The sequence below is a fragment of the Pungitius pungitius genome, chromosome 2 (genome assembly GCF_949316345.1).
Source record: "Pungitius pungitius chromosome 2, fPunPun2.1, whole genome shotgun sequence".
Taxonomy (NCBI): Eukaryota; Metazoa; Chordata; class Actinopteri; order Perciformes; family Gasterosteidae; genus Pungitius; species Pungitius pungitius.
Window position 1 is genome coordinate 2,214,391 of NC_084901.1, and position 26,878 is coordinate 2,241,268.

At 48.2% G+C, this 26,878-nt stretch overlaps 4 protein-coding genes across 4 annotated transcripts; 2 read left to right on the forward strand and 2 right to left on the reverse strand.

Moving 5' to 3' along the window:
- Positions 1-642: 642 nt before the first annotated feature.
- Positions 643-15,212, reverse strand: ntn4 (netrin 4). The gene is made up of 10 exons (XM_037462176.2): positions 14,772-15,212; positions 13,002-13,558; positions 8,940-9,218; positions 6,067-6,193; positions 5,742-5,927; positions 2,672-2,885; positions 2,488-2,567; positions 2,106-2,174; positions 1,830-2,003; positions 643-1,680 (listed from the first exon to the last, which is right to left on the reverse strand). Exons 1-10 carry the CDS (start codon positions 14,815-14,817, stop codon positions 1,541-1,543), a joined length of 1,872 nt encoding a protein of 623 aa, XP_037318073.2. The 5' UTR covers positions 14,818-15,212; the 3' UTR covers positions 643-1,540.
- Positions 15,213-17,339: 2,127 nt separating this feature from the next.
- snrpf (small nuclear ribonucleoprotein polypeptide F) lies at positions 17,340-19,265 on the forward strand. Its single transcript, XM_037461144.2, has 4 exons — positions 17,340-17,497; positions 18,093-18,218; positions 18,776-18,840; positions 19,078-19,265. The coding sequence occupies exons 1-4, from the start codon at positions 17,495-17,497 to the stop codon at positions 19,142-19,144; spliced, it is 261 nt and encodes an 86-aa protein (XP_037317041.1). The 5' UTR covers positions 17,340-17,494; the 3' UTR covers positions 19,145-19,265.
- A 235-nt stretch (positions 19,266-19,500) lies between these two features.
- On the forward strand, positions 19,501-22,758 carry amdhd1 (amidohydrolase domain containing 1). Its single transcript, XM_037461142.2, has 9 exons — positions 19,501-19,709; positions 20,060-20,166; positions 20,248-20,312; positions 20,387-20,664; positions 20,742-20,967; positions 21,063-21,187; positions 21,618-21,711; positions 21,797-21,957; positions 22,443-22,758. The coding sequence occupies exons 1-9, from the start codon at positions 19,573-19,575 to the stop codon at positions 22,546-22,548; spliced, it is 1,299 nt and encodes a 432-aa protein (XP_037317039.2). The 5' UTR covers positions 19,501-19,572; the 3' UTR covers positions 22,549-22,758.
- A 128-nt stretch (positions 22,759-22,886) lies between these two features.
- LOC119210789 (tetraspanin-9) lies at positions 22,887-26,757 on the reverse strand. Its single transcript, XM_037461143.2, has 9 exons — positions 26,564-26,757; positions 25,552-25,592; positions 24,850-24,930; positions 24,540-24,731; positions 24,359-24,433; positions 24,149-24,250; positions 23,940-24,071; positions 23,730-23,813; positions 22,887-23,252 (listed from the first exon to the last, which is right to left on the reverse strand). The coding sequence occupies exons 3-9, from the start codon at positions 24,910-24,912 to the stop codon at positions 23,181-23,183; spliced, it is 720 nt and encodes a 239-aa protein (XP_037317040.1). The 5' UTR covers positions 24,913-24,930; positions 25,552-25,592; positions 26,564-26,757; the 3' UTR covers positions 22,887-23,180.
- Between the last annotated feature and the right edge of the window lie 121 nt (positions 26,758-26,878).

The window sequence follows — 26,878 nt, forward strand, 5'->3', positions numbered from 1 at the left end:
GTGAATGTAGGGGAGAGTGTTTTGGGAACGAGATTGATGGATGAGTTAACCTGAAGGGACACGGGGAGTGTGTGTGTGTGTGTGTGTGTGTGTGCGTGCGTGTGCGAAAGAGAGCAGGGTGATAAGGATATTTTTGTCTATTTTATGTGAAGCATTTCAAGGCCTGGGCAGTTCTATCAACTGTTGCTGAGAGTCTCAGTTTATCTGGGATAAAAAAAAAAGTGTTTCTGGGAAAAGTTCTGCTTGACAACAACGTTTCGATGGCATTTAAATCGTAAGTTGGGACTTTGAAGGAGAAGTTTGAGTCTCATTTCAGTGGTTGGTTTAGCATCACGTGAGCTAATCTGCTAGCTGGTCTGCTACGGTTGCCGTTTGCTTACGTTGTGCTGCTTGTAACTTAATGTACCGTAGCACCCTGAGGGCTATTCCTTTATTTTATCTTTATTCAGAAAAGGCATCGGTTCATACATTTCAGTAGGAAAGTGGATTATTGTCTTACGTCCTCCGGGACATGTTGAAAAGATCCTTAAATATCACAATCTTATTAACTAGAACTTATGCTTGGATGAAAGTAAATGGTCAACATGATGACACATTTGGAGGGAAGTTACCTTTAAAAAATAAACACGTGCAAAATGAGAACACGGTTGTAATCATCCTTTAATGTTACCATGTACAAAAACAATTAAACAAAGCGGCGAAAGATGAACATAATATTTATATAGATATATACAAATAATACTGTACAAGAGCAGGAAGAGGAAGGGATAACAAAGGAGTGTAATAGGAGATGAATCAATACACACAGCGCTGCATCGTAAACGCTTTTGAAAGTCGACACAAACCCACGAAAAAAGAGCTGGACTTAATCTGGACTGGTAATAAACCTCTGCATTCACACACACACACACACACACACACACACACACACACTTCCCAAAGCAGTCATACACATTCACATCATGGGGTAAAATCCATTCACTCCCATTTCAACACAGGCGCACCTGGACTGGTTTAAGATTGAACCACCTGTAGTGGCTTGTATGGCTTGTTCAGCGTCAACGCACACACACACACACACACACACACACACACTGCTGGGTGGAAGCGTGTTCCTTGTAATAGGGAATGGTTGTGCATTTAGTGTGCGTGTGTGTGTGTGTTAAATCTTCCTCTCCCTGTGTGTCTGTGTCTCCTCAGTCCATCTTCGGCTAAAGTGCTGCAGAGAGGGAGAGGTTCAGTCTTTCAACGCACGTCGGCGGGTCCAAATGGATCAGCGAGCACTCGGGCCGAAGCGCAGAATCCCTCAGTTCCCTCGAAGCGCCGCCGGCAGAAGAAGAAGAAGAAGAAGAAATCCTGCCGTGCGGGACGTGAAGCGACTTAATAGAAGGAAGGACCCCGCGTGCTTTCAGGCTCCCGGACCAGTGCGATTGGACCCTCCGCAACCTGGAGGGGAATGAAAGTCCGAGTCCTCCCCCCCCCCCCTCCGTCCGTCCTTCCGGGGGGGGGGGGGGGGACGCGTCTCTCGGCCCGTCCCGTCCTACCAGTTGCAGTCTTTCTTGAGCAGCGCGAGGACTTTGCGCCCCAAGCTGGCCGTCCAAGGCTTGACGAAGCTCTTCATGTTGACCAGGAGGCGGCCCTGCTTTCGGTCCGAGTGGCCCGCCATGAGGTACTCCAGCCCTGGGGAGTGAGGTCAAGAGGTCAGGGCCGTCTAGTCCACCAGCATCGGCTTCAGTGGGTCAGATGCAGTGCAACGTTTTTTCACTTGGTGGTACTTCATACGTGTTTTGACCAGTACCCCCCCCCCCCGTGCCGTGTCCTGGTCTCACCTGGGTTGAGGATCGGGCAGGTGCACCCCCGCGCGGTCCAGGACTCGGGGTAAAGGGTGACCCGTCCTCGCCGTATCTTCAACTTGGTCTTCTGACTCAGCACCTTCTGCACCTTGACCTCCACCTCGGCGTGGGAGCCCTTGTCGTGGGCCGACAGCACCTTCGCCTTCAGGACTTGGGAGGCGAGCGGAGAAGGAGAGAATCAACCAACACGCGCCAAGATCCTCAAACCCCCCCCCCCCCCCCCCGGTAAAACACAGCCGAGAAGATTCTCACCGTACGCGTAACTCATGGTGCAGAAGAGTTTACTGCTGGTCAGGGCCTGCTCTTTGCACACGCACTTCTCTGCAGGAGAAAGACACGGTTACAGATGAATATCTAGAACATGGCTAGATAGACACGTGTGTGTGTGTGTGTGTGTGTGTGTGTGTGTGGTCTCAGGTACTGTGCATGGCGTCCTAAGAATGCGAGCACGGCGTGCGTGTCCAGTGTGAGGAATGTGCTTATGAAAGCAGCGGTTACAGGCTGGTGGTGTGTGTGTGTGTGTGTGTGTGTGTGTATAGTTCCCGTGTGTCCGTCACTCTTGGAACCCCCCTCCCCTCCCCTCCCCACACACACACACACACACACACACACACACACAGTCTCTGTTACTCACCTGGGCGGCGGGCAGAGAAGAGTTCGTCCGCTCTGAACATCCTCCCCGGCTCGCTGGAGTTCCCGTTGTCGAGGTCGGAGCTGCACAAACGCATCACAACGTCAGCGGGCGCACGAGCGCAGATGTTTTTTGCAGATGTTTTTTTGCAGATGGGTGGCGACCACGTGTCCTTTTTAACGCTCACCCAAACACGCAGTCTCCGGTGAACGGGTCGCAGTCCCCGGCGCAGTCGCAGGGGCGGCAGCCGTACTCGTGGAAGCCCCAGTATCCCACCATGCACCTCTCGCAGCGGGCGCCGTCCACCCCGGGTTTGCAGATGCAGTTCCCGCTGGAGGGGTCGCAGAGGGAGCCGCCGGCCAGGTGGAAGGGCGTGGAGCCCAGCGGGTGACAGCTGCATGCTGGGAGATTTTAAAAAGAAAAAGAAAAAGAAAAAAAAAGGTGGCACTTTATCAGAAAGGAATTAAAAGAAGGATGAAAATAATTCAGTGAAAGGTCATTTCAATGGAAGGTTACGTGTTTTCTTGGTGCTGTTTTTTGGCAACTGAAAGCTCATTTGACTTCAATACACGTATTGGAATGTGTATTGTGTCATATCACAGTATACGCACTGCGTATAGCTCTCCAAAACAGTAAAACCATGTAAACAAATAATAAAACAGCGTCCAGGGAAACAAAGAAAAGTCCTATCTGGCAGCGTTGAGTCTAAAGGTCTTTTACGCTGACCTGTGGATTACAGATGTATTACCTCGAGTATTTCATCATTCATCAGTTGTTCTATTTGGCTGTGTGGTATTGTTGCAGGATCGTGTAACACAAAGGCCTCTCTATTTTTCTTATCACACACACACAACCCCCCCCCCCCCCCGCCCCCCCTCTAATTGTTGGCTGATAGCGTGTTCTTTAAACAACCTCCAAAAACAATATACTTGTCCACACACCCATGTTTTCCACTGCTGAGAAAACTACTGTCTGCTTTCTTTTCTACTGCTATCAACACTTGGACCCGGAGCCTTTGGGGGGGGGGGGGGGGGTGTTTGTCTGGAGCCGTGTCTCTGCTGTTTAATGATGCTTGAAGCTGGACTGGCAGTAAATCACTCCAACTACTTACCGTTCACCCAGAAGCATCAATCCCCGAGGGGGGGGGGTGTTTTCCTCAAACCGGAGCTCTTATTGTGAAAGTTAAATCCACCCAGTTGACTGTAAACAAAGCAACGCGTTCCTAAGATTGCGAGTGTTTCATAAACGCCTCGGGGGGGCTGCGATTAAAAGTTCATTCTCGACCTTGGGGCGGACGACTTAGACGAGATCTCACAACAAACCCTGTTTAGTGGCTTTTCTGGAGATTTCAGGAAATATGCAGCTAGATGTTCAAAATGTATGAAAACATTCATCCTGTAGGTGAACACTTTCAACCAATAATCAATCTACCCATCAATTTCAGGGGTGATTTTGAATTTTGTCTTATTTGACTTGACGCGTAACGCCAGATGGTTAAAAACAGCTGGAAGATGAATTATGACCGAATTATGTAATATTGACAAAATCATAGAGACATTTATCGACTAACAATATCACCAGATATGTGTGTGTGTGTCAGGACCTTTTCCACAGGTAGTTTGGTGTGTATTTTGGTGAGCGTGCGTGTTTACATATCTACGTGAGACTTTATGAGCACTTAAAAAGAGGGGGGGGGGGGGTGGTTTAACTACACAAGGACTGCTTTGTGTAAATAGGACATATCAAAACTTCAGGAGACGTGACAAGACACCGGCCTGAGCGACCGGTGTAGACAACCATCTCACACACACACACACACACACACACACACACACTGTAACGACCCCCCCCCTCCCTACTAAAGAGTTTTGCTGTGTACAAGCTTGACAGGAGTGTTTTCTTTCCAGGGCCCCTCAAAGCCTGGTATGAAAAAAATGTTCCTCACGACGGAGGTAAATTCCTCTGCTGTCAGCGGGATTTCACAAACCTGCGTACCTTCGTCTCGGGGTTCTCCAGAGCGGGCCGACGCACCTTCTCTGTCTGCCCCCCCCCCCCGTGCGCGCCGTCAGAGTGCGGATCATTATCCCTCCCCGGTTACAACCACAGAAACCCCCCGCCCCCGTATGCACGACACCCAATCCCTGAAATCTAGACCCTGTGACATGTCTGTTTTTAAGGAAAAGTTGGCACGTCAACACCCTTAAACTTTATGGCCTTGAATTGGCAGATGGAAAAGATGTAAAATGATAAACTCATAAAACACTGGAGAACAATGATGGCTCCAGTGGAGCAGTTTGAATCTGTGCTGACTGAGGGAAAAGCGTCCTGATCTGACGGCGCCACAATAGGGCCAAAACGCTGTATGAGTTGGTTTAAAATGACCAAAAAAAAATCAGTTAGACGAACCATCTTCATGCCTGAACCTCACACCCGAAACCTAACTAAGTCGGAACCCTCCAGCCTTTCAAAGTCAGCCCCAATGTCCTCACTCTGAGAGAGTAAAAACTCAAATCGGTCCTCACAAAGATAGCTGCAAGAGTTACACACACACACACACACACACACACACACACACACACACACACACAGACAGACAGACAGACGATGTGTGAGTCCAGCATACCTGCAGGACTGAGCTGACTGGGTCAAATCTGACACATGATCAGACGGGGAATGTAGCCACCGGCGTGTTTATGGATGACTATCGTGTGTTTACTTAAGACTCGACTCATCGCCGCAGGGCGCCGCGCCGCTCAAACACGCCAAGCACCCAGAGGACGCCGCACGCCCTCCAAAACCAACCATTACCCCTCACCCCCCCGAAGCTACCGAGTCACGCGGGAAAAACGGATATGGACACGCGTGGGTTTGTGTGTCAAGAGAAGGAACGCCACCATCTGATGATTCACATGGGCGTAAGAGTTGGATGGAGCACACACACACACACACACACACACACACACACACTCACACACACACACACACACACTCACACACACACACACAGGGCCAGGTGTCCGTCAGGTGTCGGCGCTAACCGGCACGTCCCGGCTTGCGATCGCGCTTTCCCCCGCATTCCTGGTGAGAGCCGTGCCGGCATCATTGTTGTGATTCCCACCAGCAGCCCCCCCCTTTCTTCTTCTTCTTATCAACACAGAAATGATTAATCACGTCACGTGACGTTGATCCCGGGGTCCGGTATCTACCCGTGTGATTGGCGCGCGTGTGTGTGTGTGTGTGTGTTGTCGTCGTCTCACGTCTGCAGGAGTCGGGGGCCGTGTGCGGCCTCTCGGGGTCTCTGTAGAAGCCGGCCTTGCACGCGTCACACCGCCGGCCCTCGGTGTTGTGCAGACAGTCGCAGACGCCCCCGCTGCGCTGGCCGGACTCGCGCCACGCCGTCCAGTCGAAGCGGCAGCTCTGAGCGTGCCGGTTGCACTCGCACTCTGGCGTGAGAAGGGGAACAAAAAAAAATAAAAATAATAAAAAAAATCGAGTGAGGAGTGGAGTCATTTTCTAACCAGGCAGAGGCGTCGGCCCCCCGGTGGCCGCCAGCGGGAGTGCAACGGTTGGTTTCGGACTCACTGCGACATTCGTGCGGCGCGCCCGTCAGTCCGTCGGCGGGCTGCCAGGGCCGGTCGTTGTGGAGCGGGGTGCAGCGCTCGCAGTGATCACCTGCAGTGTTGTGTCTGCACACACACTTCCCATGAACCTGGAGGTAGAGAGAGAGAGAGAGAGAGAGAGAGCTCATTAGCAAGCAGCAAAGTGAGAGGTAGAGACGGAAGGACGGGAGAAACAAAGAGGTCAGTGTGACGGAGAGGGGAAGGTTTCCCACGTGAGGACCAGCGTGCTGGGGGGGGCTCCTCGCTCCACTCTGCATTTCTTTTTCTCTCCTTCCTTTGCTGCGTCTCTGCCTTTCTCTCCCTCTCCATCTCTCTCTCTCTCTTTCTCCCTCTTACTCTCTCGCCTGAAAATTAGTGAATGGACATTGATTGTTTGGCTTCATCACTGGAAACCAGGACGGGCCTCTGGTCTGAAAAGCTTGTGTGTGTGTGTGTGTGTGTGTGTGTGTGTGTGTGTGTGTGTGTGTGTGAAAAAAGTGCAAGTATGCAGTGAGAGCGAGGACAATAACAATCTCCTTGTCATTCCTGTGAGCTGGAATGCCATGCATGCTGGATAATGATTGAAGGAGAGGGGCGGGCAGAGTGGGGGGGGGCATCTGAGGAAGCTCTTTATTTGTTTGCGTTTCACCGTGCAACTATAATGTAGGACACACACTGTTATGCAACGATCGCAGAGGCAGACACACACTAATAACACACACACACACACATTAGTTTCCCACGAAGTGCGATGGCTCTGATGTAGAACCACATTGTGCCGTTATGGACTTAAACACATGCACATGCTATAGAGCAGAGCCAGCGGGTCCTCTGACCCCAGATCAGTGCTGCGAGGTAGAGGCGACCACATGACTGCTCTGACCCCCCCCCCCCCCCCCACGTCACTCACACCAACAGGTGGCAGCAATTGAGAGGCGGAACTAATAGATGGCAAATGGAATAAATAACAGAAGTAATTAATGGAAAACAGAAATGAGAGGAAAGGGGCAGCAGCTGCTATTTAAACCCATTTCACATATTTAAACATGCCGTGATACGGTTCAAATCAACACAAGTGCACACACGCATGTATGTACGCTCCGACATAAAAGAGAGCGATTGATGATATCGGTTACTTTAAAATGCCCCATAGGGAAAACTAGCAGTTGCAGAATCCAAAGTGTGTAACTAAATCCTAACGCAGGGCAGGAGTCATTTGTGTGGTAATGGGATTTTAATGAGTGTTGAGTAGTAAGAGTAATGAGTATTTAAATGACCATTATTAAACATTGAAGTGACAATGGACCCGTGCACACGTTAAAACCTGCAGCAAACCGCCATTTTGGATTTGATCTTGAAGGATGAAGTACCTTCGGACCATTTAATGTGTCTAAATGAAGAGAATGAGAGTTGAGGATCAGAAAAGCGGCAGTTGGGTTGTTGAAAAACAACCAACACGCATCTAATTGGACCAATTGCTGCTCCAGTAGTTGTCCCTGGATGTCGTTAGGTCCGATAATGTGTGTGTGTGTGTGTGTGTGTGTGTGTTGGCTTTGTGGCTAACTAACAGACGGTGAAATCACCCGACCCCCGTGTGGGGGAACATGACAACAGACAAAGCGGTAATCAAAGGGTCCCTTTCATCGCCACGTGGCTGGCTGCAGCAGCACGTATAATATTCACAGCTGTGTAAGCGAGAATCGCCGTGTGTTTGAAGGGTCACGGACCCTTCGGCGCCGTGACCCGAGGGAGGACTTGCTGCGGAACCTCGGGTGCTCTTGGACTTGTACTTGTGATGAAAGATGAACATCTGCTACACATGTGGCCGTTGAATTGATCTATTACCGGTGTTGGCGTCCTGCCGTGACGAGTTGAGTTTTACAGCCTTGTGGATTTTTATTTTCTACCCTCAAAAAGAATGAAATCCTGATGAAAACATTCGGTAAAGCCGCTTGGAATTTCCGGGCATGAAAGTAGCCAGATTTAAGGAGTGTGTCTAATAAATCGTCAGCTTCAATAAAAACAACGCCGGTATCAACAAAGACAACAAATGAAGCTTAGGCGAGAATTCAGTCAGGAAGACTGGACAGGCGTTGCCGTTCCCGGCAGGCTCCCTCCCTCCATGGGGGGCACACGGCCCGCTGATTAGGGGCGGGGTCAGGTGGTACCAGCCAACCAGACGTGGGTGATGTTACCGTAAACCAATCAGTGCTGGCAAACGTTAAAACACTGTTCTCTCTCTCTGCTGTCAGTTGTCATTTCAGCGCCACCCCCCCCCTGACACCTCCAATCTACAGCAGAACCTGGCACATCAGGAAATTGGAGCAACTTATTCTTTACCACCATCACCCGTGTCTGGACTCCTGAAGGGGGGGGGGGTGGGGATATAGCTCGGCTCAGCACCCCGGCCCCTGGTCTATCCTACGGCAGGATGGAGTCCAAGCCCCAAACGCATTGAAATATCAATATTCATGCATGTTATAATAAAGCAGTGCTCAAACTTCAACAAGTCTCTCCTGATTGAAATGCTCTCACTCATTCAGCACGAATAATACCAGATATTTCCTCTGCTTATCTGCATAAAATATGCCTGAATGCAATAAAAACATGTTTATGTCCGTGTGTCATTTCATGCAGCCAATGTTGACTCTCACTGATTGCGGCAGAACCGAGTGCTGGTGCAGATGGTCGTGATAAGAGCATGAATCAATGTCTACATCTCTCGGGGGGTTTGTTGCGACAGAGGACGCCGTCGTGCACGCCGGGCCCGACACACAAAAACAAAAAAACACGCGATCGCTTCAATCCAGTCCGCTCACAGTTGGCCAACGAGCTGACCCGGCGGCGCTGCCTTACCACGTGGTTGGTGCGGTCCCTGGTGGGCTGGTAGCCCGGGGCGCTCACGCACTGCTCGGCGTGCCCGTTGCAGAAGCAGCTCCCCTTCACGACCAGGTCGTAGATGGCGAAGTGGCGGGTGGGCGGGGCCTCGCGGGCGGCGGCGAGGTCCCTGGCCTGGCAGGGACACGGCTGGCGCCTCAGCAGCCGGATCCGGACGTCGGTCACCCTCAGCTGCTGCTGGCCCTCGACCCCGAACGGGTCCAGGGACTCCCACTTGGGGAGCGTGCGGTAGATTACCTGACGGGCGGGAGGGGGGGGGGGGAGACGGACGGATGGGCTCTCGTCACTTTCGGGAGGAATCAAGTCCATTTTGAAGTAAGAGAACAACAATGTGAAACAAGGTGAAGATATAAATCACCGTTATATTCCAATAGACACATGCATATCCTGAACTACATCTTAACCTACGCAATCCCCTCCCACTGGTCGCCACGCGTTCGTCACCTTGAGTTAGTTTTTAATTTGGAAGACCTTGTGTGAAGGACCTTGTTGCTTCTGAACTGTCCGCTGAATGAAATCGGGACAGGACAGGAAACCTTCGACAAACAACACAAACTCACACGCGGTTAGTGCCGCACTCCGGTGAAGGTGAAGTCGTTGTGTTAGCTTCGTGGGTTTTCCCTCATGAAAAGAATAACACAATTCCCAATAGCGCCAGAAAAAGAAGAAAAAAAACCCCGCCCTGTGCTCTGCTGCAGCCCCCGAGGCGTATTAGACGGGCGTATTCAGCGACACAATCGGGTTCACCGATGCTTCTCGTGTCACTGAATCCGTCACGTTTGTTTTGGTACCGTTTGTGCGCCAAAACCACGACCTCGCGACGATCCCCTGTTTTCATGGGGCGGCCTGCCGTCGCCATGGCTACTGCTGCCGCTGGCAACCAACACAACTGCCGTTGTCGGGGGGGGGGGGGGGGGTGAAAAAGCGGTGTCCGCCACGACTCCCGCTCTGAAAGAAATGTGTGTGTTTGCAGGGTGTCCCTTTACAAAGTGTGCGTCGTTGATATCATCGGGCGACTGGTGTGTGTTTTTAATGTGTGTGTGTGTGTGTGTGTGTGCGTTTTCATTGGTGGAAGCAAGATGAGAGCAACAAAAAAAGAAGAGAAAAAGACCCCACGCGGCTCCCTCATTGGCCGTATGCCTGGCCGAGAGTGTGATGGCAGGAGCGCCATTAATTTTCCTGTTGTTGTGAAAGGTCGCGGGGGGGGGGGGGGGGGTCACAGCATTGTGGTCCACAATTAAGAGAACACAACAAATAGGACGAGGGGCGCCGGCCTGCGGGAGACCTCGGGGAGGAGGGCGGAACAAAGACGAGGACGGAGATCCAGCTTCACATAACTCAGGAACGCACAAAAGGCCCGAGACAGCAACACACACACACACACACACACACACACACACACACACACCAGTTTTTGCCTTCCTTTACAAAACACAAATTCCTCACCAGGCCTACTTGGAGCTTTTACTACACGGTAGTAATGTCTCGTTGTTTTACTGTAAATCTGGAGACAAAAATATTAGTGTTCGCAAATACGCTGATGAGACCCACATTTACCTTTTTGAGGATGTGAAAGACTCTCCGAGGGTTGTTAATACGTTTTGTGCAGCCAAACAACATGCCTTGTTTATTTTATTAAAATATTGTGACAGAATCATGGTGAAAATCTTCTAATCCCATCTGTTTATTACCTTTTTAAAACTATAAATACGATGCACATTCATTGCTTGTTTGTGTTGTCTTTCCCTTTTTTTTTTTGCAAAGCGTTTTCCAAGCTGAAAGACTTACATTTCATTCAGATAACAGTGAACCAGATTTGGACTGAGATCCATCATCAAGGCGAGATGTGGCGCTTAGGAATTTTTGATCAAATCAGCGCTACGGAGCAACGTTTTAACAAGCAAATCCTCTTTTTCTTTATATCTCAAACTCACTATAGCTACCTGAAAAATGATGAATGGCTTGGGTTTCAGCAAAATGCTAAATGATTCTTGATAAGATAAATACTTTCTGTGTTTCAAGGACACACGATGTGGTTTAGTGAGAAACAGACACACATTCACACTGGCACTTGTTTACAAGGGAACACAACACGGGGCCTTCAACTGCACTGAAAAATGCAGATTGAAACTCTGTTTCTAGCTGCTGCTGTGTATGTTGTGCAATCCGAGAACTAATCTATTAATAATAATAGTTAATTAACAGTGCACACTGCATAAAAAAAGCGACTGAAAGCGACTGAAAATGCTCCAGAAAGCTGGAGCCCGGTGAGCGGCCACTATAGCAATCAATCGTGTGATTACACATGTTGAATTCAAGCTTGTATACCTGGCATTAAAAACATGCAAGAAATTAAAAGGGCAAAATGGACCACATTTGAAGTCCCCCCCCCCCCCCCGAGACAACAGGTCCAGTGTGGGCCATGTGTTCCCTCCGGGCAGAATAATAACGTAAGTCTGGCTTAAACAGGCCTAATTTCATCAAAGCGCTGTGGACTGTAATCTGGTAAACAGGCACAATGGGCATTATAGAAGGAGAAAGAAAGAGTGGGGGGGGGGGGGTCCAGTCAACGGTACCAACATCCATCAGAGCAACGGCACTTCCTTCCCGGCAGACAGACGGAAAGCCGACTGTATGCGTTTATCTGAAAGGGCACGGACAAGTGTGTGTGTGTGTGTGTGTGTGTTTGAGGAAGTGTGAAAAAGAGAGAGTATGTTGTTGTGTTGGCTGCTCCGCCTCCCTCTCCTCCCTAAGGAGGTCAGTCTCAACAAAAAAAAAAAAACTCACATTCTTCCAGCCCAGCTGACCTCATAAATAAGAAAAGAAACCCAGCGCACACACACACACACACACACCACCTTTACAGGTGAAGACCAAAAGCTTTTAGTGAAAATGGTGACATGCTTTATAGGCAAAATTGAAATAAATAAAGTTTCAAATGAAAAGCTGCAAATCCTCACAACTGAGAGTGTCTGTAGTCGGTTTGATGCCGTGTCAGAAGCCACAAGATGCAGCTGAAAGCTCTGCGAAACACCCGGTCGGTCGGTCGGTGTGCGTAACCGACGGAAACGGGGAGCTGCAGCCGCGATGGCCAGCAGGAGGCCTCGCTGTCATCACCTTAATGACACTAAACCGGCATTAAAACACACAGCAGCAGAGAGAGTGGCGACAGCCGAGCAGCTGCTGGTCCGTCAGAGCGCTACTTGAACTCTTTTAACCTCCAGTGAGGGGGGTCAGAGGTCAGGCTCCCGGCACAGGTGCTGAGTCGGAGCGAGAGGGGGGGGGGGGGGAGGCTATTTTTCACACCTTTGAGTAAAAGAAGCGCACAGCTGCTTTCTTTCTCTTTTGTGAGAATGATTTAGGGCACAGCAGCGGAATGAGGTGGTGCACACACACACACACACACACACACACATTGAATATCAGAGCGCTGCAGGGAGTCCGGAGCAGCAGCACGCCTGGCATGCGCCTCCAAGCACATCTGCAGGGCAGCTCCCGGCACACACTGCATCAATTAAACATCAATGGGCAGCAGGAAGCCCTCTCACGCTTCAGTCACAGTACGGCTGTTAAACACACACACACACACACACACACACACACAGACAGCTTCCCACACCTGGCTGAGCTCACGGGACCGGGTCTGTTCCAGGAGGACGGCTAACGGATTCACTTTAAGTCGTTTGTTAAGAAAAGAACGTCTCGTCTTACGACTCAACCGTCGATGGAGGGAGAAAGAGCCGAGGCCGGAAACCGCCCGTCACCCCCCCTGGCGGCGCTCCACCGCAGGTGTGTGACGCCCCCCCCCCCCCCCGCACCTGCGTCAACCTGCCTCCTCAGCCGCCCGGCTGTGTTCCGATTGAGAGAAATGGTGTCGGATTCAACCGCCGAGGCAAATCGGATCTTTATCTAAATCTCGTCCACATTGAGGGGAAACTGTTGTTTGAGGGGGGGGGGGGGGGGGGGGGAGGTGAGAAGTTGTTTTTCAAAAAAATGCCTGATGTAAAAGATGAGCCTCACCTCGCCGCGGTCACAGGGATACGCCCCGGAGTACTTGGCGGTGCAGGCGGCCCCGTCGCGGCCCGCCTTCCCGCCCCCCCCCTCCTCCACCCCGAAGGCGGCGCTGCAGTTGGCGGCGTAGTACTGCAGCATCCGCCACGAGCGGCCGAAGTCCTGCGAGCGCTCCAGGGTCATGGCGGCCGGCCTCGGCGAGCGAAACACCACGATGAGGTGGGTGAAGAGGAACTCCGCCTCCAGGTCCAGCTGCACCGTCTCCGACTCCGCCCCCTCGGCCGACTGCCACCAGGTGTTGGGGTGGCGGAAGGAGGAGTCCGACATGGCGCCGGCCAGGTGGGAGAGCAGCGGCAGGCCGGCGTTGCACTTGGCGCAGCGGGCGGCGCCGCAGGCCAGGTTGGCGTCGGGGTCGGAGTAGGAGCAGTAGAGCTCGGTGGCGTTGTTGCCGCAGACGGTCTGCGTCAGGACCCGGCGGCCCAGGGCCAGGTTGCCCATGCGGGGGTTGCAGGCCCGGCTCTCGCAGCGAGGACCCACGCCGGCGCGAAACACCTCCACCGACAGACCTGGGACCGAGAGAGAGAGAGAGAGGGAGAGGTGCCAAGTGGGTCTGACACTTATTATACCTCGGATTAAAGTCAGTACTAAGCTCTAAAAATCACATGCTGTGCCACTGGGACTTTTTAAAAGGCTGCAGAGAAGGAAATACTATAGTGACAAGTGTTTTTAGTTTGTAACACCTGAACACTTAGGACATTTCTCATCATTTTGTGTAATAACTGACAATATAAAGCAATAAAAAGTTTTGTTAGTAAGCATTTAATGCCCATCTTTGGCCCTATAGAGCTAAAACGTCCCTCATAAGAAGGTTTTTGGAGGTTTTTTCGGTGAATTTCATGAGCAGACAAATGTGGAGAAGTAACTGAGTCTGTGGGCGAGCTGAGAATAACAGTGACTCAGTGTGGGTGCGTGTGCGTGTGTGTGCGTGTGCACACAGGCCAAGTGCTTTACCTCGATGGGAAATGTAACGCAGCAGGGATAATAGGGGCTTTGTGCACCTGCCTGCAGCCAGCGTGGACTCTAACACAGACAAAGTTTGGCAGCTCGCGTGGGATGAGCAGCATTCAGACGCTTTACACCCCCGCCCCCCCTCCTCCTTCCCCCCCCTCCCCCCGCGGGCCACCGTGTCATCTTCCAACGTGGATTTATTATCTTCAGTGATAGACTCGTATTAAACCGAAGGGCCTGGATCGGTGAACTTTTGCACCGAGGGACCTTCCCTGGAGGGATGTTCCTTGTGGGATTACATAACTGTCTGTCAGAGGACGGGGACGGAGACCTTTTGTTTTGTGTCAACTAATAAAGAAGTGATTATAAACTCAAATGGATTTCATTTACCAAGAGATTGGAAACTTTGCATATCTATGTTATTTAGAGAATATGAATCTAAATGGATGAATCCCAGCTCTATTACAGAAATGTCTCCATCTAAATCTGTGGACCAGCGATGTGGTCCCTCAGAGACACTGCTCTGTCTCCGAGGTTTTTTTTTAAGGGAGACTGGAGTTTCATCGTTTAGTTTATGATACAAAATTCCTCGTAAAAAGTTTAACAGACGAGGGTTCAGATGTTTAATCAACATCAGATGATGCTCTAGATATAGATATCTAGATGTTATGTTTTCCGAAAGCATCCAGGCCAGTTGTGCATGGCTGCGCTTCACAATGTCGCATTGGTGACAACAAGTCATGACGTGTAATAGAATAAAACCACACTAACCTGCATTTGACAACACGGCCAGGCTGATAGCAAACACAATCATCATCTCTCCGTGTTTCAAACGAATAATCCCAAATACGCGAGAAGAAGCAGGAAGTCCGTGGAGCTATCCGGAGGACTTCATCCACGGGACGGGACGGGACGGACGGGGGGGGGGGAGATGGTTCGGGTTTCGCAGGTTTCAAATCCGGTGCGGACTTTCTCTCTCACTGCGCCGCGAGCCGGTGAGCCGACAGCGGCGCGCGGACAAACGACATGAAGCCGGACGGCGCGCGGCGCCCCGCTGCGAGCGGAGGACGAGGAGGAGCCCGGAGCGGGAAGGAACGGCTCGGCCCGGCTCGTCTGCTGCTTCGGGACCCGCAGCGTGTTTCATTTCTTCTGCCTCTCCCCCCCCCCCTCACACACCCCCAGCGAGTGTGTGTGCGCCCGATCACCCGCTCTGCCGCCGCGCGTCTACCCTGCGAGGAGCGCGCGCCCCCCCCCCCCCCCCGCGCGCGCCGCGCATTTAAAGGAACATTCCATTTGGGACGGAGGAGAAAGGTGGGAGCGGGGGGCGGTGGGGGGGGGGGTCCGGGGCAGTGTCTCTCATCAGAGATTTTTCTCCATCCAGGAACGTGAACCCAAAGCAGCAATAATGGTCATGCGTTCAAAGGCATAATTGATACACAATGTCTAATAGAATAGATCGAGCTGCCCAGCGGTAATTTGAATCAGCTCATGTTCATTTGCTGTGAGAAGTTTATTACAATCCAGTATTTTATATTTGGGCTTGAATGAGTGATCACATTTTTTGGACTAATTGGCTTTGGATGAAGGGAGAACAAACACACACACACACACACACACACACACACACAAAGCAATACAGATTACAGATACAGCCTTTGTTGACCACATCGTTGGTGTGCATTCAAAGCCAGTAAAATGTGCACCGACTACTGGCGAGCTTTTTAATTCTTAATTTCCACATGCAAACAACAATAGCCGCTTGATGTCCCACGAAATAAAGAGTGGGGGGGATGCCGGCATTCACGTGGGAGCAAAATTCAACTTTCAACTGGCATAACTTGGGTTTTGGTTGAGCGTCACACTCGGTCTGCCCCCCTGTGCTCGCTCACGGTAACACGCAGAAAGTGCACGTTGGGACAACTGTTCTTCACCATCGGGGGTCAAGCTCCACTGAACACGGCGTGGCTTTGGCCTCTCTGCCTGCTGTTCAGGCTTTATGCTAAGCTAAGCTAAGCTAACGGCCCTCACAAAGACGTCTTATCTAACTATTGGCACGAGGGGGGGGATAAACCGCGTCTTTACTACGGTGTCTGACACACACTGGATTTCTTAATTTTTCCCCCCACAGCCACGGAGGAGTGTGAGTCTCGTGCTTCACACTTCCTGCAGTTCATCCTCTCCAGTCAGTTAACTTTAGTCTCTTGGCTTTCCTCTGCAGACTTCAAAGAGCCGAGTGGCATCAGACTGGAATGATCCGGCTGGCCTCTCCCACAAAGCCGCCTTCCTCCTCGTTGAGGTTGTGCTTGGTTGTGTGTGATGACTTTTATCTCTTTTTTGCATCTCTGTGTGGACACTTTTTGGTCTTTTGGAAGTTTTGCCTCTTCTTCCGTCCTGTTTTGACATCTCATTACTTGTGTTGTGTTGGTAACTTGCACCTTTTCATGCAGGCTCATATTTTCCTCACGGGGACTTTTTGTGTCTCTGTGGTCAACTTTTACTCCGTAGACGCTGAAGTTGTGTTGTGTCGGTTTATCTTTTGTCTCTTAGTGATGGTTTTCTTTTCTTTTTTTTTAAGGTCATTTTCAACATTCCCCCACCCACACAAACAGTTTTATCATGCCTACCTGACACATTGACTGACTGACGGATTGGTTAATTACACGGAGAGCGACTCAAAGGGAGACAGAAGAAGAAGAAGCTAAATGATGTAAGGACATGAGTATTTCAAACATGCAAAGAAAGCTCCAATGCAATTTCAGAGGAATTTTCTGGCAGAACCCAGAACTTCACCGTAGGAAATCAGATGTTGCCTTTATTCAAGGTATCAGGTTTGAACTTGTTGGAGGCTTGAGTAACCATCAAATGCTTCAACACCAGAAAAATGAGTGAACTCTTCAGAGGGTTTGTGCCCGGAGAGAAATAGCTTCCCAGACAGTGAGCTGAGGCAACCCAATAATGTAATTTCCCCTAAACCGGCCAGAGTTTATAATTATTAAATAATCCGTTGAGGAGGTGTGAAATATCCTTTAGAGTCTGTGCTGTAAATCCAGTCTGGTTCAACGAAGATGACATAGAGGTATTAACAATGATGGCAGAAACACTTCAGAAATAGTGACTTATTTTGCTTTAGATCTTTTTGAACACATTGTAATGCTAATCAAGAGGGAATAGCACTTCAAACTAAATGTTTAGGCTTAAAAAGTAATTCACAACTGTTACAGAGAAACTTTGTATTGATTGCTGATTAAATTCAAATAACGTGTTAATATTAGCAATGATATTTTAATTATTATGATTTTTTCCCCCAGTGATTGCCGTGTAAACCCCCCACCACCAGGTGGCAGTTTGCAAAAGCGTGAACACAACTCAGAGGTCAGAGTTTGTACTTCCGGTCTGGCGGCAAAGCGTGTGTGCTGCTCGGCGAAGTGCATACGTTTTTGAGACGAAAATATATTAACTTTATTCACTCTCAGAAGGCATTTAGTTCAACAGAAATGGTGAGTACGTCTTATTAACGGTTACCAGCAACTACTTCGATCCCGTGGGCAAATTATTTTGGCATCGCCGTGCCAAGATGGTAGCCCATTTGTTAGTTAGCTTTAGCTTTGTTAGCTTCTCATTCATGCATTCGGATGAATGAATCCCTCACTATTATGGAAGCAGGCTGTGTAATAATGTAACGTGTAATCACTTAATTAATACTTAAGTAGGTTTAATCGTCTCGTCGATGGCGAAGGTCCGTTTTCAGGTGGATTTATGCCGTCTTGTGTTTGGCCCGATTTCTGTGGAGAAAAGTCGCACCAAACCCCAACACATTCTTAATTACGGGTATTGGTAAACAGTGGCTGTTATCTAATCAATAGAACACGTTCATCATAATCTAACGTTGCTATTTCGTCGAGTTAGTTATTTTTAAAATACATGATCATAATTTCTAAATTATGCTTTGACACGAGATACAATTGACTAGTTATAGGTGACACACGCAGGTAATTCATGTTACAGTATGTCATAACACGTTTATGCTTATCGTACGTTCGTAATAAACTATGTTTCACCACCTGCCCCCCCCCCCCCCCCCCCCCCCCCCAGAGTTTACCGTTGAACCCGAAGCCCTTTCTGAACGGCCTCACCGGCAAACCGGTGATGGTGAAACTGAAGTGGGGAATGGAGTACAAGGGCTACCTGGTGTCCGTGGACGGGTACATGAATATGCAGGTGAGATCAATTGAGCGTATTGTGTGCCTTAAAGCAATATTGTTTTTATTTACTCCAGGGTGTTGGTACGCACATTGATCTCATTGATGACTGCAATGTATGCACATTAAATCGAGCATTTAAAAAAAAACTCTGTCCCACATGTTCACTATGCATTAATGTGCATTTTTTTTTAAATTGCATCTTTTTTTCCATGTTTTAGTTTTTTATGAAGATGGAAAATTCTGAAGAGTTCATTGTTCAAATTGCTTTTGCTTTGTTCTTTATTACCAACTAAATCGGAGAGGAATTGAGCATTACGGGCTGCAGAGCTTCATTTTGTCCTTAATCTGAGCAGTGATTTAGCACAATGCTAATTAGGTAATTTAAATTAAACCACAGCTGTTTGTGGTTGTACCTAGCAATATTTTTTATATTTTATACAAGTAGCCTGCGTCTCTAGTCTAGCAGTAAGTCATGCAAACTTATTTGTATTCACAAACTATTGATTGCCGTGCAAATACACCCGTACGGATTGGGTCTTGACCATTTTGCTATTTTACACAATTCCCTGACAGCTGGCAAACACAGAGGAGTATGTGGACGGAGCTTTGGCGGGTCACCTTGGTGAAGTGCTAGTCAGGTATGTTATAAACCTATAACACCTTCTCATCTTTATTTAATAACTAGTCGTAGCTTCTTGTTACTTGTAATTAAACAAAACTTCACGCAAACCATACAGAAGAAGTACCCTGTTTTTGTTCAATCCTTAAGATGTCTAACTGCCTCCACTAACCCGTGTTAATAATTAACAAACGGACAGCTGGTCCATCCAGCTTCGGCGGCACCGTGTGCTAACGGGTGTGTTCCTTTCCCACAGGTGTAACAACGTGTTGTACATCAGAGGCGTAGAAGAAGAGGAGGAAGACGGAGAAATGAGGGAGTGATGTGAAGAGGACTCGGCCCTGTTGTGCGATTGAACCTCGTAGTTGAGTTGAAGTGTGATTGTGTTTTCACCATGTGAAACAAGTGGACGTTTGGGGTTTAGGTTTTTTGTTTTTTTTTCAAGCAGTTTTTAAACTGATTTTTTTTTTACTGTATGTGAGGACAATTTAATGTTGTGGCTTTGTTATACAGACTCAATAAAATGATTGTTGTACCCTTTCTTAAACCTTGTTGTTGTGTTTTTTGCATGTTATATCTGACATAAGTGGTTTATGTAAGTATTTCAGGTTCTGTGACCGAGGCACCTCCCCCTCTCCCTCCCTCCCTCTGCACTTTAAACTCTTCTCCTTGACAAATATTTGCCTGATTCCAAACAACTTTAAAGCCAGTCACTCTGAAGTTGGGGCTCTCTGCGTTTGGCTCAATCAAAATGTCCAGTAACCACCGGCTGCTGGTGAAGAACGCCCAACAGGTGGTTCTGATCTGCAACAACGGAGAGAAGTTCCTCACCAAACTCGGGATGCAGAACCTTTGTGTGATTGACAACGGGAGCGTAGTGATCGGGAGGTAAAGTTTCCGACTAACGGCCCGCTGACATCAGATCACACCAAAGATTCCTCGTCTGCAGCTTTAAACCTGCACACAGAATCACAGCAGAGCTAATGACCTACATTTTTCTGAAATTTGAAAGAAAATGATTTTTTCATGATATAAATTGGCACCACCAACTCTTACGTAATCACCAATTTTATATCGGATAACCAAAACTATTGTTGAAAGCGTAAACCTTTCTTTAAATTACCCCATTTATTTTTTTCTATTGCTATCAACTCAACAGAAAAAGTTTAGGGCCTAGTCCTTTATAAAAACTGTCCAATGGTCCCTTTTAAGACTTCTGTATTGGTTTGCTCGTGCAGTGACGGGCTGATAGAAGCAGTGGGTCCTGCAGAAGTCCTCTGCGCGCAGTATTCAGACGCGTCCTTCGATCACGTGATCGATGCGACAGGAATGTGCGTCGTGCCTGGTGAGTATCGAACCCGGCAGTGCTTTATGTGCTAGTTGTATGTGCTTTTTTTTTTTTTTACTCTTTTAACACTTGTCCCAGGCTTGGTCGACGCGCACACGCACCCGGTCTGGGCGGGGGACAGGGTGCACGAGTTTGCAATGAAGGTAAATCATTTATGTCTGTTACGCCTTGACTAGTACTACTTCCACGACTGAACTGTGCGAAATGCGTGTCGCAGCTGGCAGGGGCCTCCTACATGGACGTGCACCGGGCCGGGGGAGGGATCCACTTCACCGTGGAGCGCACCCGAGCCGCCGCCCCCCCGGAGCTGCTGGCCTCCCTCCGCGGCCGGCTGGTCCGGATGCAGCGAGCCGGCACCACCCTGGTGGAGTGCAAGAGCGGATACGGGCTGGAGCTGCGGACCGAGCTGAAGATGCTGGAGGCGATCGAGGAGGCCCGACGCACGCTGCCCATCAACATCTCCTCCACCTACTGCGGAGCCCACGCGGTGCCCAGGTAGGCGCACACCTCCGCGCGCGCGCGCATCCCGAAGTGAGCCACTTTCCAGACTGCACGGTGTCCTTTGCATCCAGAGGGAAGACGGTGGCGGAAGCCACGGAGGACATCCTGCGGGTCCAGCTGCCGACGCTGAAAGAGCGGATGTCCGCCGGGGCGCTGCGTGTGGACAACATCGACGTGTTCTGTGAGCGCGGCGTGTTCGACCTCGGGTCCACGCGCGCCATCCTGCGGGCCGGCAAAGACATGGGCCTCAACATCAACTTCCACGGGGACGAGCTTCACCCCATGAACGCTGCTCAGGTGTCACCCACAGCTCCTCAGCCTTTGTTTCAACCCGTGTTCAACGTGAGCACGATTGATTGAACTCTAGAATAATAATCGTGCGCGCGTGTCAGTTGGGTGCAGAGCTCGGGGCCTCGGCCATCAGTCACCTGGAGGAGGTCACCGATGAGGGGATCGCTGCCATGGCAACAGCAAGAACCGCCGCCGTCCTTCTTCCGACCACCGCCTACATACTGAGGTATTATAAAAAGTAGCTTGAGGTAGCGGGACTTTAGTGTTAGTGTGCCTTTTTTTTCTTGCAGTTTTAGGTACTTACTTTGAAATGAAGATTATAAAAAAATGAGGAGCTCATACTTTTTAATTACACAAGAATCAACACTTTCTAAACAGTTTATCAATAAGTCGATTGACATAATAGTTTTGTTTCATAATTTTCTTTTGCTATTTCATATTAAAGAGTTAATCGCTCACAGAGCAAATATTTATGCATTCATACTTTCAAGTTTAGCTTTTGGCACCATACTTTCAATTAAGATTTTAAATGCATATCCAATGTGGTATTATTACCTGTACGTAAGTAAAAGGATTGGAACACTTCCCCCATCACTCTCTCTCACACACAAACGCACACACACATACACACACTTCTCGTGTGTGTGTGTGTTCAGGCTGCCTCAGCCTCGGGCCAGAGACATGTTGGAAGCCGGAGTGATCGTCGCCCTCGGCAGCGACTTCAACCCCAACGCCTACTGCTGCTCCATGGTGAGTAGGACGGGAGTGATGCATGATGGTTCCCAGCTCCTCGCTGCTCTCTACATCTGCTCTTAACCCCCCCCCCCCCCCTCAGCCGATAGTCATGCACCTGGCCTGCGTGAACATGAAGATGTCCATGCCCGAGGCTTTGGCTGCCGCCACCATCAACGCCGCCTACGCCCTGCGGCGCTCCGACACACACGGCTCGCTGGAGGTCAACAAACACGGGGACCTGCTGGTCCTCGACACCCCGCGGTAAACAGGGAGATAGAAAATACGCTCCTCTTGCTACAATAAAAAGACAAATGGCAGGATAAAGAGTTCAAATAAGATGGGATCTATCATTAGGTGTAATTACAACTATTAGTTTGGATAAGTAATTCTTAGTTTGTTTCACTATGATAAAAGCTATTTTATTTATAGACTAATATTTTCACACAATTGTGTGCTTGCATTAGTTTGTAACCATTTAAAAAAAAATCCAGGTTGGATAAAAAATACATTAATAGAAAATGTTGAATTGAAGGTTTTTGGGATTCCGGCTTATGTTGTTCCTCCCTAAATGATATTACACCTTACATACCACATTAAATCAGAACCAGCTTTGATCGGAGCACAAGGACCAACTAGTTGTAACATGTTTTATGAGTGACACCTTTAGTTTGAACTATTTGGTGACTGCATTCTTTGTGCTTTATATGAAATGTATCACACACACACTCCGTTCTTTTTGGTTGCAGTTGGGAACACCTGATCTACCAGCTGGGAGGACATCAGGAGCTGATTCGCTACGTCGTCATCAAAGGAAACATCGTCGTTGATAATAACAAAACTATGAAGCTGTAACCGGAGAATTAGTGACAGTGCTTTGAATAATTCCAGAATTTAAGAAAATACTTTTTGGGATCTTGTTTGTAAAACTTGTGTTAAGAGAATGTGACTGACAATATCTTTAGTGCTTAAATGTTCAGTTAGCTTGTGATTACAATCTGCCTCTTTTCAACCCTGTTTCATTTAAAGCAAAACGTGCCTTTAATAAGTAACCAGTAGCAAAGAGGAATTTCTTTATGGCCTTTTTTTCTGAAACTATCAAAAAGGTTGTTTATTGATATCATATTTAGGTGTGAAATAACCAGCAGCTTTAATCTGTATAATTCAGAGTAAATCGCCTGAAAAAAAACCCATTAGATTTGTGAAGAGTGCTTTTATTGAACAGGTTCCTTTTCCTAAATGGATCCATACATTACATTTTACTCTACTGACTCGGCTTTTAACAAACTTAAAAATATGCTCCTCACGCTTCCTCTCGTCCATAACAAATATCCCACATAACATGCATAATAATGATTATTTTCAAAATAAACAAATGAAAAAAGGCTGTAGTGGCACACATGATATTAGGCTTCTTCTCTACAATAAACCAAGTGATCCTTTTTATGTAACCAATGGTAACTATTTGAAATGATCGATAACTCCCGTCAGGCTTCGTACTTCTTCCCTGCTCGGTGGATCTGCTGGTAAAGCGTCATGGAGAACGCCATCCCGAGGAGCTGGGGAACAAAAAGTCAATCAGGTAGCAACAGAATAGAGCGAGTGAAACAATCGCGTGGAGCGACTAAACTTTCAGCACCACGGACAGCGCTAATGATGGACATGCTATAATATGACCTTTATTTGGTCCTTTTTTGACATGCTATACTGTGACTTTTCTAAATACTTGTTTTGACATACTTTTAGACATGGTATACTATTATTTTTACATGGCCTACTTTATTTTGAAATGTTGAAACATTAGATATGGCGATTTTTGATCTGTGCCAGGGCTTTTCTTTGCATTTATATTGCACACCAAGTCTGAACTTTTTAATATATATTTGTTTGTGGCATAGCACACTTTAAACTGTTCATGTTGGATTATTTAATGTACACATTTGTTATTTCAAGCCCTTTTAGTAATATACAAGCTAAATAACTAAAAGAAAATAAACTAGTATCTTTAGATCAGTGTTGGACATAGAGCTGCTCACCTGTATTACCAACACACACATGGCGATGGTTCCCAGAAGGTGTTTGTTGTCGTCCAGCCACTCCTCCACCTTCTCATAGCATCCCTGAAAAAACCCAACAGAAAAGACTCTCAGAAGGAATCCGGTTATTACATACAGAGAGGAAACTGTAACAGCCCCTAAAAGCTCACTCCTTGTATATCCTTGACTGAGCTTCAGAGATACACCCACCCGCGTCCAGAAGGTATTGGAGGCGTTGCGTCCGCATCCCGGGAAAACCTGCTGGCAGCAGCGGTCAGGCACCACGTTGTCATGCAGCGCCGAGTACCAGTCGTTGTGGTTGATCACACCGCAGCACTTCCACTGGTGCGCAGGCAGGTAAGTTAAGTTAATCACATGACTATTCAAAAAAGTTTTCTCTTCTAAACCTGGTGATGTACCTCTCCCTGGATTGCGTTCCACGCCTCCCTCAGCCCGGCGTTTTCCTCCGTGTTGTACAGCACGAGCCCTTCTTTCAGGTCCCGTCTGGCGTTTTCGCTCACCTGGGCAAACGGGAAGAAAAGGTGCGTCACGGGACATGTAGTGAGGCTCAACCACAGCAGGAGAGGACCATCGAGGGCCATGGATGAATTTTTATTTGTCAGTGGTACCTGGTCGGTGTAGACAAAGAACAGGATGAGGAGGATGAGTTCGGCCAAGAGGATGATCAACAGAACGATGAAAAACTGGAGAAAAAGAATAAAAGTGGTGCATTTAAAACAAAAGAAAAACACAAGAGTTGCATTTATATAAATGAAAATAAATTATTTCAGTAATTAACGGCTCACTCACGCTCAGCAGCAGGCACTTGTTCTCCTTGATGGCGCCGAGGCAGCCCAGGAATCCAGTCACCATGACGACTGTGCCCAAGGTGATGATGAGGTTGGCGGCGGAGAGCGACGGGAAGGAGGGCGACAGGGTGGCGAAGCTGCCCTGAGACACCGACAACCACACGCCCACACCCAGCAAGCCACACCCACCCAGCTGAAACAGAAACGTCCTGTTTATTTCATGATATTAAAACCATTTAGCTGGCAGGCTGATCTTACTACTGATGTATTGTAACTGCATGTGTGTGTGTGTGTGTGTGTGTAGAAATTACCCAGAAGAGCAGGTTGAAGAGGAAGAGCATGTATTTAACGCAGCAGATGCACCCACGAGCCATTACGGAGTCCAACAGGCACTGCAAGAGGAACATTTAAAAACACAAAAACTAACGTATTGAATATTGCATTTCTCAGGTCTCTTCTTCTCCCTCCTGTATCACGCTTTTCCGTAATTTCATGTAGCAACAGAGTTAATTTCCTATTGTGAACAAATTGTTTATGTGAGCAACTTCAGCGACTTAAATTGATTCTAATTATTAGCTGGACATAAGAGGCTTTCTTTAAAAAAAAGATAATGCATTTAATAGAAATGATAAAGAAAGTCATAGCATTGTACTCCATAAATGACACAGAATACTACGTATGAAAAATATCTACAGTGATTGCCAAAGTCATTAAGGAAGTCATAAAAGATACTAAAAAAAGTATAATATGCCATTAAAAAAATAGTAATACTATTATTGCAGCATAATAACAGTATACTATGTTATTATTTTTGTATCATCCCTCAATACGTGTAAAGTCCATGAGGATGCAAACAGCAGTTAGGTCTTTTATTACAGAAACAACAACAACAAGTGTCCCTGTGACCTCATAGCAGACGTCACAGGTCGCTGACCTCCTGGTTTCACGTTACATCACAACAACACATTCTGCTGAAACCACACAAACACAAAGAGGGATCAGAGGAAACGCACCGCTTCAACCAGCAGGAGGAGGAGAAGCTCGGGAAGTGTACCTGCAACACAGGTACATGTACACCCTTATTGTGACCACAACACGACACACACAGAAACACACAGTGTATACTTAGCTACACTTTTGGTTGGATGGATAGGAGTTGGTAGAAGTCTTTGGTCACTGCACCTCGTGTTTTCTTCCCATTATCATTTTATGATTTGGATTTGGATCAATAACGATATGATTTCTGTGTCATGCCAAACATCCGATCCATCCCACGTGAGATTGTAAGCTGTGTCTATTTAATTTAAATCCATCTTCCAGTAACAAACATGCCAAAATACAATTGTGAAGTTATCCTCTTTGCTTAATAATAATTTACGTGAAAGTAGATCATACGAACAGCTACTAAAACAACAACAACAACCGTCACTTATGTTTAAAAATATTATAGATTGTGTATGTAACGTTATACCGTGTACGGGGGCCAATAAATGAAACCCTTGTTTAACGTTTATATTCATACAACGTTAATATATATATTATAATTTCCAAATAAAAAATGGTTCGCTTATCCACAAACAGAAAAGGAAAAGTAACGCTAGTAATTATGTGGCTCTGGAAAATACACTTTTACTTAAAAATAACTTCGGTTCGGTCAATTAATGCGCCGCTGAGAACATTTTATTCTGAAATCTGCCATTAAAAAAAATACTATTTGACGCCAGTCTTTCTCCTCCGTTTCGCCGTGACGTCACGGGATGATGATGGCTTCAGTTTGCGGTTTTTCCAGAAGTTTGGGTCAAAAATAAATAAACAAGTAAGTAACGTTGACGTAATCATGGCGAAAAGCACAAGAGAAGACGTTAACGTCGCGTTCCCACCGGTGGCTGAGCGGCCGTGTTCGTTTGAACGTCCATGCGAGCCGGGGGGGGGGGGGAAGAAGAGAGAAGAAAACAGACAAAGTTGAGTCGCCCCCCCCTCCCCGTCGCGCCCCCCCATCCTGGGCCCCCGTGTCGATGGACTCACCTCCGCGCTCACGTCTCGAGATTCAACGGCCGAAAAAAATGCGTTCACATGCCGCCGCTTTTCCCCCCGGCGCACCGCCCGTAATCCAGCCGACCAACGGGCGCTAAACGGCGGTTGGAGAGTCTGAAGTTTTCTTTTTTCTTCTGTCGACGACGCGGGAGCAGAGGGAGGAGGGGAAGAGTCTCTCTGCGGGGCGGGGGCGGGGCGGGGGGAGGGGCCACACCGTCCGCTGGGCGTGTCTTCCGGGTGGCGGAGAGAGCCGGGCGACTGGGGCAAAGAGCCCGGATGTGTAAACAGTGGCTTTTAAAGAAACAG